General features: G+C 22.7%; 1 protein-coding gene across 2 annotated transcripts in view; it reads right to left on the reverse strand.

Annotated features, from left to right (window-relative positions):
* Positions 1-2,855: 2,855 nt before the first annotated feature.
* Positions 2,856-15,558, reverse strand: part of LOC122851764 (KN motif and ankyrin repeat domain-containing protein 2) — a 29,289-nt gene continuing 16,586 nt past the window's right edge. Inside the window, exons 2-10 of one of the 2 annotated variants that reach the window (XM_044151218.1) lie at positions 14,549-14,644; positions 13,327-13,538; positions 12,215-12,461; positions 6,841-6,956; positions 6,683-6,763; positions 6,383-6,595; positions 4,951-6,194; positions 3,792-4,401; positions 2,856-3,722 (exon numbers count right to left, since the gene is read on the reverse strand). In XM_044151218.1, the coding sequence (XP_044007153.1) occupies positions 3,273-3,722; positions 3,792-4,401; positions 4,951-6,194; positions 6,383-6,595; positions 6,683-6,763; positions 6,841-6,956; positions 12,215-12,461; positions 13,327-13,538; positions 14,549-14,591 (3,216 nt within the window). In that variant the 5' untranslated portion in view covers positions 14,592-14,644 and the 3' untranslated portion in view covers positions 2,856-3,272. Of the gene's footprint in view, positions 3,723-3,791; positions 4,402-4,950; positions 6,195-6,382; positions 6,596-6,682; positions 6,764-6,840; positions 6,957-8,225; positions 9,080-12,214; positions 12,462-13,326; positions 13,539-14,548; positions 14,645-15,558 lie in introns of those variants that run through there. The other variant, XM_044151220.1, reaches the window with a different exon arrangement.

Below are 15,558 nucleotides of genomic sequence, written 5' to 3' on the forward strand. Positions count from 1 at the left end.
ATTTTCCATTTTTTTTTATTGCTTTTCTCTCTTGTATTTTCTTTAATTATTTTTCGTCAATTATAAATGACATTAGAAATAATTATTTTTGTTTATGATAATTTGTTAAATTAAATAAAGTTTAAATAATTTAATTAGCTATATTTATTATTTACAACCTTCTGATTTTATAAAAATCCCTGGTTAAAATTTTTCTCCGAAGATTTTCAATTCTTCTCCAGTTTACATTTTTCTGCGATTCCCTCCGAATTACTCCATATTTTTATTGGTTTTATTAGGTTTATTTGGTGTATGATCAAACTATATTTTTTTATATAATAAATAAATTTTAGTAGATAAACTAATCACGTTTAGTTGATATACTCAAATTTAATAAAATTGCTTGCAAAATCATCATATTTTTATCATTTTCTGTAAAGCTGAACTTTAAAATATTTTTACTTGGGTTGATGTCACGAATAAATGTTATTTTGAAAATTTTTACAATGTTTAATCTGGTAGCCAACATTTATTTGTTGGAATCCATGAGTATATTATATGATTGATACATATCTAAACCAGTTTGTAAACTTAGAAGATGTAGCTGTATATATAGATCAAAATTCAAATATCTCTTTTATTTTTGATCTCTAGCTAAAAAAAAAACTTATAGAAACCACGAGAAACAACCAACTACACATCAGATGCCCATTTGATGTGTTTGGTCATTTCTCGTGGTTTTTATGAGATTTTTTTAACTGAGGATAATGGTGATGAATTATGATCCTCGATATGTTGTATAATTATACAATTATGTATATCCACGAGCATATAATTTATCATTTCTAAATTCACCAGCCAATAATATAACAGTTTCATTTAATGGTAAATTTTTTTTTTTAACCACTATAACAATTATGTTTCATGTAATTAATATTTCAAATTCAATTGCTCCATGTGTTTTTATGTATTTATCTAATAATAATCTTGCATGTCGCCAACTTGAATAGATGAGTTCCAATATACTCCATGTTTCTAAACGATATTTAGTTGACATTTCATAATTATCAGCTTTATGAATAATAAACTTTTCTAAATTTCGCTTTTTTTTTTAATTCAAATTCTTTATATTTTCTATATTTTTATTATTATTGCATGTAATGGCTATTTTTTTTCCTAGAAATTCAACAGTGATGGCGTATCCGGAAATTTTAAAAAGCTTCACCACGACCAAAGAAATTTCTATATTAAAAAATAATGAAAGAAATGATACAATTACGAGTATTATAGACATTTTATATAACATAAAACGTTTTTAGTATTATGATAACAGAGTCAATGTATAAATTTTTGTTTGTTAATACTGTAGTATGAACAAACAAAAATTGATACATTCACCTACTAATATATTAAAAGAAGCTAAAGACCCATGCCTTTCTTAATATTTTCGTAAAAAATTCTGACAAAACAGATGCAATCTATTGAGAGTAATGTATACAAATGATTTGAAATTTAATATTTAATCGAAAAATTGTCGTGTTTCTTAGTAGGTCTATATATGAAGAGTTATGATATTCAACTTTATCAATTAATCAAAAAAATTAATATTAATTTGTTTATTGACGCGTCCTACAGTGGGATTATTATTATTTTTATAATAATAATAATAATAATAATAATAATAATAAATCAATTTTTTGTAATTTACCCTGACGACAATAATTTCTCCGATTTTCTCCGTTTTTTTTTCGAATTTGTACTTCAGCAGGAGTAAATCGGAGAAATTTGGAGTAATGCGAAGAAGAGCGATGAAAATTTTTATTTAGCTTCTTCGTTTATATTATTATTATCAATTATTAGTTTATTATTATTATTTTCGTTACTTAATATTAAATTTTTGTGGTACCATGTGTTTGATGATCAATTTTTTGCTTTACAATTAATTATACTTTACAATCTCTAAGACAGCAATTTTAATGCCAAAATAAGTATTTAATTTAAAAAAGAAAAAGAATATATTTTAAATATAACTGTTGTATAATTAAATAAAAAACACATATTATTATGAAAAAACGTATTTTTATTTTATGATATTGAAATTTCTAAACACTTCTAAACATTTCTATATTAACATTTCAATAAATTTATATTTTCCATTTTTTTTTATTCCTTTTCTCTCGTACTTTTCTTAATTATTTTTCATCAATTATAAATAACATTAGAAATAATTATTTTTGTTTATGATTTAATATTTAAATTAAGAGGTTTAAAATAACTTAATTAACTATATTCACAACCCTCTAATTTTTATAGAAAAAAAACCAAAAAAAAAAAAAGATATTTTATATTTCATTCGTTCAAGTTTCAATATTATTTAACATACTTTGATTTCTTTGACATTAACACGTCGTTATTGAATTATTGACAATAAACAAGAAGCATTATATAAGTGAAAAACATTTGTTACAAGTATTACATTTAAATGAGCTAATCTCTATTAATTTATTTTGTAATTTATGTTTTATATTTTTTCCTTTCATTGATGACTTAGTAGACGTACATAAAAATTATCTTACGATTTAATAAATGTATGATGAGAATCAGTCTAACAACACGTGTGATACAATAATTATATCAATACACAACATCAATCATTCAGTAATTAATATTTATTTTTCTTTTCAAATAAAATGTTCTTCTAAATTATTATCATTAGCTTCTTGTCATTTTCTTTTTAGTTAAAATAGTCACTGTAAAATGACAATAATTGACAAATATAAATAACTTGTTCTCCTGAATTTTTTTTAAAAACATTTAGGCCTATTAATTTTATAATTTGAGCTCTGTTTTATTTGTGTATTTTATATTTTCATTTCTTTTTTTTTTTTTTTCATGTTTAATTTTTTTTTTTTCATTTCCAATATTTACCAATGTATCATCAGATTTACTAATTTTTTTTTTCAAATTTAATTTCTGGAAGACTTTATACCTGAAGATGAATTTAAAATTTTTAATTTCTATTATTCCAGAATTTTTTTTATTCAAAAAAATACTAAATTTAATAATTTAACAAAAAAAAAAAAAAAAAGAAAGAAATAAATAAATTTTCAGCACCTTGATAAACTAATATATTCATTTTTTCAAAAATTGATAAAATGATTAGTTTAAAATAAAATAATTTATACAATTTAAAATAATTTTTCATAAATATTAATTTACATATAAAAATAAACACTGCCAATTGTTAAAAAATATTATTTAAGTAACATTGAAAAAGAAAGTATTATTGTTTCTTACTTTCCTGGATATTTAGAAATATTAAGTGATGCATTAGATGAATGAAATCTTCGTGCAGGTGCTGGACTAGCTGGTGCTGATGGTGATGGTCCAGTTGGTGTTGTAGGTTTTGATCCTCTTCTGCTACTTCGTCTCATTGATGAAAATGGACTAGTACCTCTATTAACATGTTCATGAGCATATAAAAGTATTCCAATATCACGATTACCAGCTTCAAGTGCAATTTTTAATGCTGAACTACCATCAATATCAACAATTGATGAATCACAATCAGTATGAGCTAATAAAAGACGTACAATATCAACATGTCCATGTTCAGCAGCACACATTAATGCTGTACTACCATCTTCATCTTGTATATTAATAGCAGCACCAGCATCTAACAATAATTTTGTCATATCTTTACGACCATGTGATACTGCTAACATCAATGCAGTTTGTCCATGCTACAAACAAAACAAAATAAATTCAAGATCAATTATAAATTATTAAATATAAAAAATTAAAAGACATACCAATTTTGCTCTTATATTAACATCAGCCATTTGAAATAATCTATTTGCAACTGATGAATGAGTTGAATTTTTAACTTCAGCCAGTGCTGCCAACATAACAGCAGTATAACCAGCAATATTTGCTTTATTAATATCACATACTTTTGAATCTAATAATATTGATACAACATCAAAATTACCATGTGATACAGCATAATGCATTGCTGTATTACCACTTGTATCAGACATATTTACAATATGTTCAAGTAAATAATTTGAATACTCCTCAAAACAATCTAAATAATCTTCAACATCATGAGGATTTGCTGTTGCTGTACTTGATATTTTAAACCATTCTTGTTGTATAACATTTATTGCATTTTTAGTTTGATTTGATATATTTTTATTTGGTGATTTTTTAAGATTATCATTTAATACTTTAATTGCTGCACGCATTTCTTTTGTTGGTTCATTTTTAATACGTAATTTATCACGTATTGGCTCAAATGATGTTTCTGGTTGAGATTTTTTTTCATCATTTAACATTATTTTATGTTCTGTTGTTGATATATTTTTAGATTCTTTTTTTTCAACATGTATTTCTTCTGTTGTTTCTGTCTGTTGTTGATGTCTAAAAATAAAATTAGCTTTATTATAATATATTAACAAAAAATTATTATAATAAATTTACCCGTTATTATTAATTTTGATGATTTCATTTTTTTTACCAAGATGGTTTAATTGTTGCTGTTGAAGCATTGATTTTAATACGTCACAGATTTACCAACAAAAAAAAAAAAAAAAATACAAACCAAACTAAACACTGATCATATTCAATGATTTATAAATTTATATATTATATTAACTTTTAAAATAAACAGCTTTTTATTAACAATAAAAACATAATTATTATTTAATAATTAATAACAAAAAATAATTATTGCTTCATGAAAAGTTACAACTAAAATAAATATATTATTTCTTTTCAACGCAAGCGCCCTTGCTTGATAATTCCACTGAGTTTATTTTGTTGTCAACGAAATTTATAATAATAATAACAAACAAAAAAGGGATGAATGTACACGTTAATATTTGCAGCTGTTACATTTGCGCAATAGTTTTTACCCCCTCAATCCAAGCTCATTCAACCCCTCGCATAAACAAAAAATAAAATACTTACTTGTTATTTGAATTGTATGTATCTTTATTATCAGCATCATAACGAATAATACCAGTTGGAATTTTAGTATATGTATCTTGTCGTTTAAATTGTTTTCTAACATCTTGTAAATTATTTAATAATATATTTGATGGTCTTGGTATTTTTGATGTTATTATTTGACTTGTATTTTGTACATCATTAATTTTTTCTTCATCATTTATTAATTTTTTATTTGTATTATCAATATAATTAAAACAATTATTATTATCTAATTGTTTTGCAATTGATTTAATTGTTTCTTTACAATTATCACAATAATTTGCAGCACATGATATTTCAATATGTGATTTTAATGAATCACCAACTGATACATCAATGTATTTTTTTTTCATTGGTGATGTACCAAATTCACGTTTTTTAGGTAATAAATCGGATGTATCAGTACTTTTAATATTTGTTTTAATTAAATTATCAACACCAATACCAATTGATTTCATTGTTTTTTTTTTAACAATATTTTTATCACCATAATTAAATGAATGACTACGTAAATTCATTGAATTAAGTGATATTGATTGTATTGATTGTACTGGATCTGGACCAATTCCAATTGTTCTTGTACCTGGTGGGGTTATAACATCAGTACCAATTTCACATGTTCTTGGTTTAACTGTTATTCCAACATTTGTACGCATTTTAAATGGTTCAGTAACTTGTATTTCTTTATTTTTCATTTTTATTTTTTTTATAAATTCATCATTATCACATTGTGTAGATTTAATTGATGAATTTTTTTTAATTATTACATTATTATTTTTGTATAATTTAATATGATTTTCAATATCATCATTTGTTTTAATATCGTTTAATTTTAAATCAGTTGTTGTACCAAAATTACGTGTATTTAATTTTTTAATATCAATTGTTGGTAATATTTCTTCAAATAAATAATCACTACGTGATAAAATTTGTTTTTTAATTAATGGTGAATCTGTATTTGTTGAAAAATCTTTTGAATTACATTTATTTGGCCATATATTATCAACTCTCATTGGACCAATTTTTAAATCAATTTTTGGTATTTCTTTTGATAATATTGATAAACTTGACATGTCATTTATTGTTGCAAATTTTGTACTTAAATTATTACATGTTTTTTTTTTATTTTTATTTAAATTATTTTCGTCTATATTTAAAATTGTTAAATCAATATTTTTATTTATTGGTGTACTTGTAACCATACCAACATCACGTGTTCCCACCTTAAACAATAAAATTAAATAATATAAATTTTTTTTTTTTGCAATTTGTTTCTTACAATGTAATAATTAACACATGTTTTTTTTTCAGTTCAGAAAGTTAGAAAGTCTTTAAATAGAGCGTGTATTTAAAGAGTGCATTTGTTGACACGTAATAAATTTAAAAAAGTTTTTTTTTTAGTTTTAATTACCTGTTGATGAGATATACCAACATCCCTTGTTGCTACTTCACACATAACACCCATATCTCTTGTTTCACATGGACTTTTAATTGTTGCTTTATCATTGTTTGATTGATTATTATGAAAACGATAATTTATTTCGTCATTTAATCGTGTTCTATTGAAACCTTCAACGAGTCTTTGCAAAATTCTTTTTTCTTCTTTCAATACTGATACTTGAACCTGGATATTTTTAATTAAACATTAATTACTATAATTTAAAAAAAAAAAATTATACCGTCAATGAAAAATAAGACAAGTTTATTTTACCTGCAGCATTGGAATTGCTTTAACTTGTTCTTCAAGTTCACGCATTCGTTCTAATGATGCTGCCATTTGGTCTCTAATATTCTGTAAAAAAAATTTTTTTCATTATAAAAATATGCTGTAATTGTTGGCCAATGGTCAGGTATTTTTTTTTTACATACATGAAGAGTACCAGTACTGAGATTTGAATTTCCACTTGCAATACTTGCACTGTCAAAGTCAGTGGATATGTCTCCATGAGCTGGAATTTGTATTGGACTTGTCGTGTGTGTTCCATCTAACAAAGAAATAGTAAATATTGTTAATTAATAGAACACGAAATATTATGAAAATAAATTATTATTTTTATTCATGGAAATTGTTTGCAATATGAGACAATACTTTTACGTAATTATTATATTTTTTAAATTAATAATCAACAAACAAATCAGTAAAATGTTGCATGAGCAAATAAAATTTTTCTGCACGACAATGTGTACATATAATTTTTAAAAAAATATTATTTTTATTTAATGTATTTTCATGTTTAACTGAGTAATAAAAATTATCGAAATATAAAATATTCGAAATATTTCTTTGAGAGAAAAATTAGAAACAGAGAGAAAAAAAGAAAATTAAAAAAATTTCGATTCGAGAAAGTCGTTTTAATTTATTTATAATTTCTCATCGCGTGAATTGAAAAATATATTAATTCATTTTTAATAATAAAAGTAAATAAAAAAAAGTATAATTTATCATATAAATATTGTTCCAACAATTAAACAAATATTTTTTATAAATAAATTATTAAAAAATAGATTTTTCGTTTATTTTTAAAAAGAGCAGTTTTCATTTTTTAATTGCGGATTTTTTATGTTTAAATAATTTTTGTAGTAATATTTAATTTATAATTCATATGATTAGTGAATAAATTAATAAAAAATTATTCTTGACCGGAGATGAAATGAACAAGTATTTTTGTAGTTAAATTTTTCCCCCCTGTAATTGACGAGATTGGAATACTAAGAGTCAATCATCACCTCGTACGTGTCATCATCAAAGACACGTACATTACAAAATAAGTATCTATGGATTTAACACCATCCTGTTTTCCATCATCAAGACCAATGTAACATTTAATTTTACAATAACACGTTGTCAATATTACATATACAAAAAATTTCGAATTAATAATTTTAAAAAAAAAAAATCCTTTTACACTGAAATTACAAGAAAAAAACAGTTGTATTTTTATTTAAAAATAATGTAAAAATATCAGTTGTAATGTTTAATTTTTAATTAAGTAAACAATTTAAATTTTTTTGAAATATATTAAATTGATAAGACAGGTCTGATGATTATTTATTTACTGTCAACTTGTTATTTTTTTTTTCCTTTTCTTTTATTTATTTTTGAATGTCAAACTCATGCGTCTATTTTTTATCTACAACATGATTATTCTTATCATCATCTTATTACGTTATTTATTAACAAACTCAAATAATATTCAAGTTATAATGTTATAATTATTTAAACAATAATTCGAAAACTAAATAACAAAACTTACAGTGTTTTTTCTTTATTTTTCTTGATGGAAGTAAACGCTTCATAAGAAAATTTTTAATTCCCATATTAAAACTATTATTATATCAATAAATAATTTATTAATCTTGTGACAATTAACATTAAGTTAATTAATTTTATCTTATTATATTTTTTTTTCTTATTTTTCAAACACTAATGTCAATTGGCGCGTAAATTTCTTTGTTGATTTCAACACTTATTTTTAACTTTAAATTAACTCAAATATAAAAAAAAAAAATTAAATAAAAAAAACTTATTTTTATTAATAAAATTTAATAATTATTATTATTTAAAAAGTACTTATAACAGTTTTGAGACAAAAGAGTCTATAAATAAAAAATAAAATTGAATCGAAAGAGAAAAAAAAAAATTCACGACATATTTAAAAACTCGCGAATCTAATTTTATAAAAATTCACAAATAACTTTCACTATGTTAATTTTAAAAAAAAATATATGTATATCATCAAAAATACACTTAATTATTTTTTAGATAATATTATAACTGAATACTTGATATCAGTCAGATGGTTATTATCATCAAAACTTGAAACTCGTTTTTATCACAATTAAAATTTTTCGTTACATAAAATTATGTTGTTTCATTTGTAATTTTTCTCCATTAATTATTAATAATACTTGTATTTAAATGGTTTATTGTTATTTAAGTCGTTCGTATTAAATTCGTTTAAATTTTATATGAAAATAGTACGAGTTGTTTTGTCGTTGCCAGACCGTGTTTGACTGTTATTCATCGTCAACACGAAAGAGATCAGACCCACGAAGAAGCCACTATATAACGCAATCGAGATATAAAATATAGAAGGGGCAATTTAATATATCACTACTATATTATCACAAAATATTATTAATTATTAATTATTATTATTTATAATAATTTTTTATTAATTTAAAATGATGAAATAATGGGATTTTTTATTTATATAAAAATGTCAATTTTAATCTGTCTTTTATTTAGTTAATAATAATAATAATAAATTGTAGTAAACAACTTCAGATGATTGATTTGTTTAAAAAACAAAAGAAAATAAAAAAATATTATATTTGTATTTAATATGAGTTATCAATTGTTATATAAAAAAAAAAAAATTGATAAATAATTCCAACGAAAAATCTGGATCATTTTTTTCCTTTTTTTTTTTTAATATTTAATTGAAGTCGTTGTTTTTTTTTTGTTGGTAATATTGTTTAATGTTTTTTGTTTATTGTATTGTGTACTTTATGATAGAATTTTTTTTTTTTAATTATTTGAGAATTTTTAAGGTGTAACAGTTGTGTAGAAAAACGGTCGGTCAACAGGTGCATGGAGAACAGGCCATATGTGAAGACTGGTCGTTGCAAGGTTGCTACTATAATCGATCTCGATTAGAATTATTAAAACAGATGTTTATTAATAATTTAGTTTAATAATTTATAAATAAATAAATAGTAATTATTACGTGCTTTGTTGAAAAGAATATTCAAATATTAACAAAGAAAAAATCAAAATGTTTTGAGTATTTTTTGAATAAAATTATTGTTTGTTTGTTTATTTGTTTTTTTATTTATTTATATTTAATCGATCAACATGACGTATCAATAAATCAACATGACGTACGTAAAACTATTTACAAAAATATATTTTTCATTTTAAAATTAATATGTTTACTCAATTTTTTAAATAAAAATTTGTAAAAAATTTTCTAAAATATTTTTTCGTCAGCTGGTTTTTAAATTAATTCCATACTATAAAATTTGAATAAAATGAAAAATTAAATTTCATTAATTAGTGTATTTTAAGAGTATATTAATCGTGTAAAAAAATTGATATTCTATTTTATTATTTAAAGGTCACAGTAATCGTTTCCCGTGACGAATAATTATATTTTTTTTTTTTGCGTTTCCCTCATAATTACACATTATGACGAATTGTATTAATCTACGGGCGACAAACAATAACGGTATATTTAAAAAAAGAAAACAAAATTATCATAATTTTATTGGTGATTTTAAAACAGTATATATATTAATTTTAAAAGCAAAAAATTTCGAATAGTTATTGTCTCATCAACAACATATACACTCAAAAAACAAATAAAAATTTCTATTCATTTTGATTGAATGGCTTCAATATAATAGCTCCAATTAAATCACCAATTCATCCATAATTTATTTGTAATAATACTGAAAATTATAAACTTATAAAATTTAAGAAAGCCAGTAGTAATTGAATTCAAAACAATCGATGCTCATCGAAGCACACGATGACTTTCCAAGTTTCAACGGTGAAGATTAATTAAAAAAAAAATAATCCAATTCATATTTGAAAAAAAAAAAAAAAATAAACCAAGTTTTAATAAACAAATAGCGGTAATAAAAACTAAAAATAATAATAATTATTATTATGTTAACGGAGTAAATAACAGTTGTCTATTAAAATTTATTATTTTTATAATTTATGATCAACGTAAATGAAATTTTGCAAATATTTTAGTCAATTGAATTTCGATGATATACAGGTTTTAATATTAACAAACAAGAATATTATTATCGACACATGTATTTTATATATTTTTTTTTTTTTTTTTTATATATTTAAATTGTGAGGTAACGGAAACAGGTGGTTCCAGCTATACGCACCGATGATTATGGTCTACGGACTTTGCTGAACTTTTCAGTTAAAAACCAGCTTATATTTTTATCCCTCATCGTTAAGTCATCATCCCTCGATTTAAAAAAATTCATTTTAAATTATAAGACAAGTGTATATATGCACTGTATATATTGTAAGACAGGAAGAAGAGTAACGAGATGCTAATCTATCTAGATTACAAGTGAGTTGATTTATCTTGTAGAGGTTTTATTATTTTTTTTTTTTTTATTTTAACTTTAATTTATACCCTACGTGGAATAATAATTTTTGTTATGATTAAAATCAACTGATGAATTTTTTTTTTATTGCAAATAATGGCGGTGCATTTTTTAGCGTATGGATTTTTTGTTTTGTATTATTTTTTTTCATGAAAAAGGACTTTTTTTTACAGAAGATTTTTGAAATAAACTCTGTATTTTTTTGGATTTAAATCTTTGGATTTTTGAGATTTTTTAAATGGCAATTTAGAAATATTAAATTTATAAAAATATATTTTAAAAAATTTGTAAAGAATGTTTGTATTTTTTTTTAATAATATAGATAAAACTAGTTCAACAGTGAGAGTTGCGAAATAATGGAAAAAAAATATTGCTATGTGAAAGATTTGATCTCGAATGAATCACATTTTTTATTTGTTATTTAGTACAGATGTTGACAGGTTAAACCGCGAGAAATAAAATTAAAATATTTAAAAAAAATACACAATACAAAAGACAATACCGTTTCCATTATCTCTACCTGTATATTTGTTAAATTTTTATTATTTTATTTTTCAAACGCGTGAGATTTTCCCGCAAATAATTTTTTTTTATTTTTTAAATATTTTTCACATAGTGTAAAGAAAATAATAAAAAATAAATCCATAAAATTTGTTGACTTTTTTTACTCGTTAAATTATAAAATAAATAAAAGTTAAAATTTTTTTTTTTTTTAAATATAAATAATTTAACTAGAATAAAATACGTCATTTGTCCAAGTTTTAATAATTTTTAATTTACCATAAACAGTAGAATAAAAATAAAATATTTTTATAATTACGATGATATTATTTTCAATGAAATAAGTTGAATAAAATCTTGCGGTTGAGATGAAAAAGAAGGTGAAGTAGTAATTAGAGTGATTAACTAACATGTGCATGAAATCATAGCTATTTATTATTTCCACATTGGGATTTAATCGTTCGTATTACTTTTAACTAAACGTATCACCTTGTATGACGATTAATTAATTACCTTATTCTATTTTTATTTATTAAATATATAATTTCAATCATCAAGATATATATTTAAAAATAATAAAAAATTTTTTTTTTTTACAAACCTGTAAAATTTTCTGGCTGTAATTTTGATTCATTAATTTTTTTTGGCTTTGATAGACGTTTTAGGGTAGCTTCAAAATCACCAACAACATCACTTAAATCCAGTGCTGCTGAGTGTTGATTATAATTATCATAATTTGATTTGTTATTTTGACCAGGTCTTGGTAGAGTCATTACTCTATTTTCATGTGAAAATTTATCTTGAGATACTTCTGATAGTTCATGTTCAAAATCAGATAGTGGATCAACCTGAAAAATTGTAATTTATATTTTAATTAATTGAATTAAAAGGTTTTCATGATTTTTTAATACTAAGAGTGAGACAACATTTTTTTTGTCTTTTTCGCACTCATAGAAATATTGTGTTTGAAAAGTCTGAAAGTATATATAACTCTTATATAGACATAACACTTTTCAATCATTATTTTTATTTTTAAATATTTCAATTGTATTTAAAATAATAAAACTACTATTACCTTTTTTTTTCATTCAAAATTCAAATACATCTTAATATAAAAATCCATGTCTTTATTAGTACATAGTCTTAATGATAAATCATAAAACCTGTATTAAGGGGTTTCGTTGATTTTTTAAAACAAAGAGTGAGACAACATCTGTTTCCTCTGTTTTTTGTCTTTTTCGCACTCATAGAAATATTGTGTTTCTAAAAGTCATCCGCAAGAGGTCTCTAGTGATTTTTCGATAATTCCTCATAAAAATCAATTTTTTCATACTTTAATTATTAATTGTAAAAAAACTAAGCTCCAAATCTCTTTTATTTTTTTTCCATACGTTTTATTTTGTCTCATTTTATAACCCGATAGTTTTTTTTCACGATGTCATATTGTCGATTAGAGATATTGGTATTTTAATGGACTTTTTTTTGACAAAAACTCGCATTCTCCATAAGAGCCCATGTTAAAAGTTGTCAACTTTGAAAATTAATAAAAAAATAACGAGCTTTCAAACAATTACCAAAAAATTACATAAAATGTATTAGTATTTCAAGAATCTACTGTATAAATTTCAAATCATTTTCATATTCGGAAAAAAATCAACGAAATCCCTTAATGAGATAATAGATTAAATTAATTTTTAATATTTTGTTTCTTACCAAGCCAAGTAAAATTTCCATTGATTGACATTGTCTACGTCGTTCACGTTTTTTACGTCTTTCAATTGTTGATTTATCACCAGCACTATCAGCAGCAACAGCTTCACAATATTCAACAAAATCCAAATCAATATGATAACCATAAGGACAACAGTTACATTTTGAGCCAGTTGGTGTTGTACCAGATCCAGAATTGTAAATTTGTTTTCCCACTGTAGTACAAATTAAAAAAAAATAAAAAAAATTTAATTCATTTTAAATTGTGTAAAAAATATTTGCTAAAAGTCTGAAATAAAAAATGTAAAATAAAGAAAAATATAAAATGCAAGAATGAAAAATTCTTGCTTCATTGTTAAATCATGATGAAAAAAAAAAAAAAAAACTTGGAATCGATTGAAAAAGGTAATATAGTGTTTGTTATCATAAACATGTATCTTTTGACTTAATGGACGATTGGTTGGCCCCATTAAAACATAAGATAAAGATGTTAATTCACATGTTCTATTCTTCTGTCAACTAAACCGACAAATGTTTTTAAAATATTGCCAATTAATTTAACAATTTTTTATTTAGTATATATGTTGAATTATAAGTTTCTTGTTGGCTCAATGTCTGGCACTATTTGTGACATGATATCTTATATTTGCAAACATAAATTTTATATATTTTATATTTGTCTATATACATGTGGTTTTTAGAATTTTAGTGATATAAATTTTCATGTTTTCACGCGAGGTTAATGACCAATTTCATGATGATGATAATAAATATAATTGGCTTGTATCCAGCTTAAGTTTATAATAATTTTACCAAGAAAATTTATTTGTCATTTTCATGCAAGTATCATCATCATCATCATCATGCTTGCATATTATTTGCAAGTCGTTACGCCTGCCAGATTAAGAGCCTTTTTTGCACCGCTTTTGATATTTTATTTAATTTTTATTACTATTATTTTTAGCAATAAAATTTTGTTTGTTTAAATTCATAAATTTATCATCACTTAGTTTATAATTAAATAATTTTTTTATCATTTCTTTTGGCATATTTAACAAATGAATTTTTTTTGTAATTTTAATGATATATTTGTAACATGTTTAGAGCGAGTTAAAAAACAGGTGTGTCTTGTGTAAAACTGTGTGGGTAAATTAGCAATATTTATAATAGAAAAAAAAAAAAAAGTATTAGATTTTATAGAATTGAATTTGTAACGGTTGCCTACCGTTTCCGTTGAAAATACGGGGTGAGGATACGGTCAGTGCCATTTCGTCAGGATATTTTTTCAGCTTCCTTATTTAAAAATTCATCATTTGTAAAACTGCAACAAAAAATATCATAACAATTTAATAAATAATATTAGCACATTAATGTATTAAAAATAAAAATAATTTAATTAGTTATTAGACAATTAAAATTCTTAAATTTTTTCTTTTTTTAGGCAAATGATTTTTAATTGGTTACAGTATGTCATACAAGGGTGTCATGAAAAAAAAAATGAAGAAAAAAATAAAAAGATAAATAATGAAACTCATATAATACATTAATATTTTTAAAAAAATTTTAACGCCCATGGGTATTTTTTTTTTTTCAGGGTAAATGTCACACAGAGTGTCTAATTTCGTATACCGGATTTCTGGTCTGACGATAATAATTTCTCCCTCAGCTATCACTCAAAAATTATCATTTGAAAAAAATAAATAATTTAATTTAAATTTTAAATCAAAATAAATAATATTTTTTAACAAAAAATTTCACGCTCTTTTATGCAATTATATTAGCATCAATCATTTAAATTTTCACAAAAAAAAAATACAAAAAAAATTATATAAAATGCACAAATTCACGTACATAATAATAATAATTTTTACCTTAAATTTAAAATTATAAATAGTAAATGATTCTCACGATATTGTAAAGTTAAAAATAGAATATATATATATATTTTTTTTTGAGTTTAAATAATTTTTAAAAACTGCGTAAATTGGACATAAAAAAGCCAGGTCAAAATCGTGTGGCCTGTGAAAAATTTTATAAACCTTCACCATGTCGTGATCATTCCAGCCAACAAACTAAAATCACCGACAAAGTATTATGTAGCTTTAAGATAGTTACTACTTACAAACAAGACTCACGTATACACATTTAAAATTAACATCGTCACATGTCTCTTAAGTTTGAATGGGAAAGTAAATTATCTGTACATTGAGTACATACTAATAACTGAATAATAAA

The sequence above is a fragment of the Aphidius gifuensis genome, linkage group LG3, assembly GCF_014905175.1.
Source record: "Aphidius gifuensis isolate YNYX2018 linkage group LG3, ASM1490517v1, whole genome shotgun sequence".
NCBI lineage: Eukaryota > Metazoa > Arthropoda > Insecta > Hymenoptera > Braconidae > Aphidius > Aphidius gifuensis.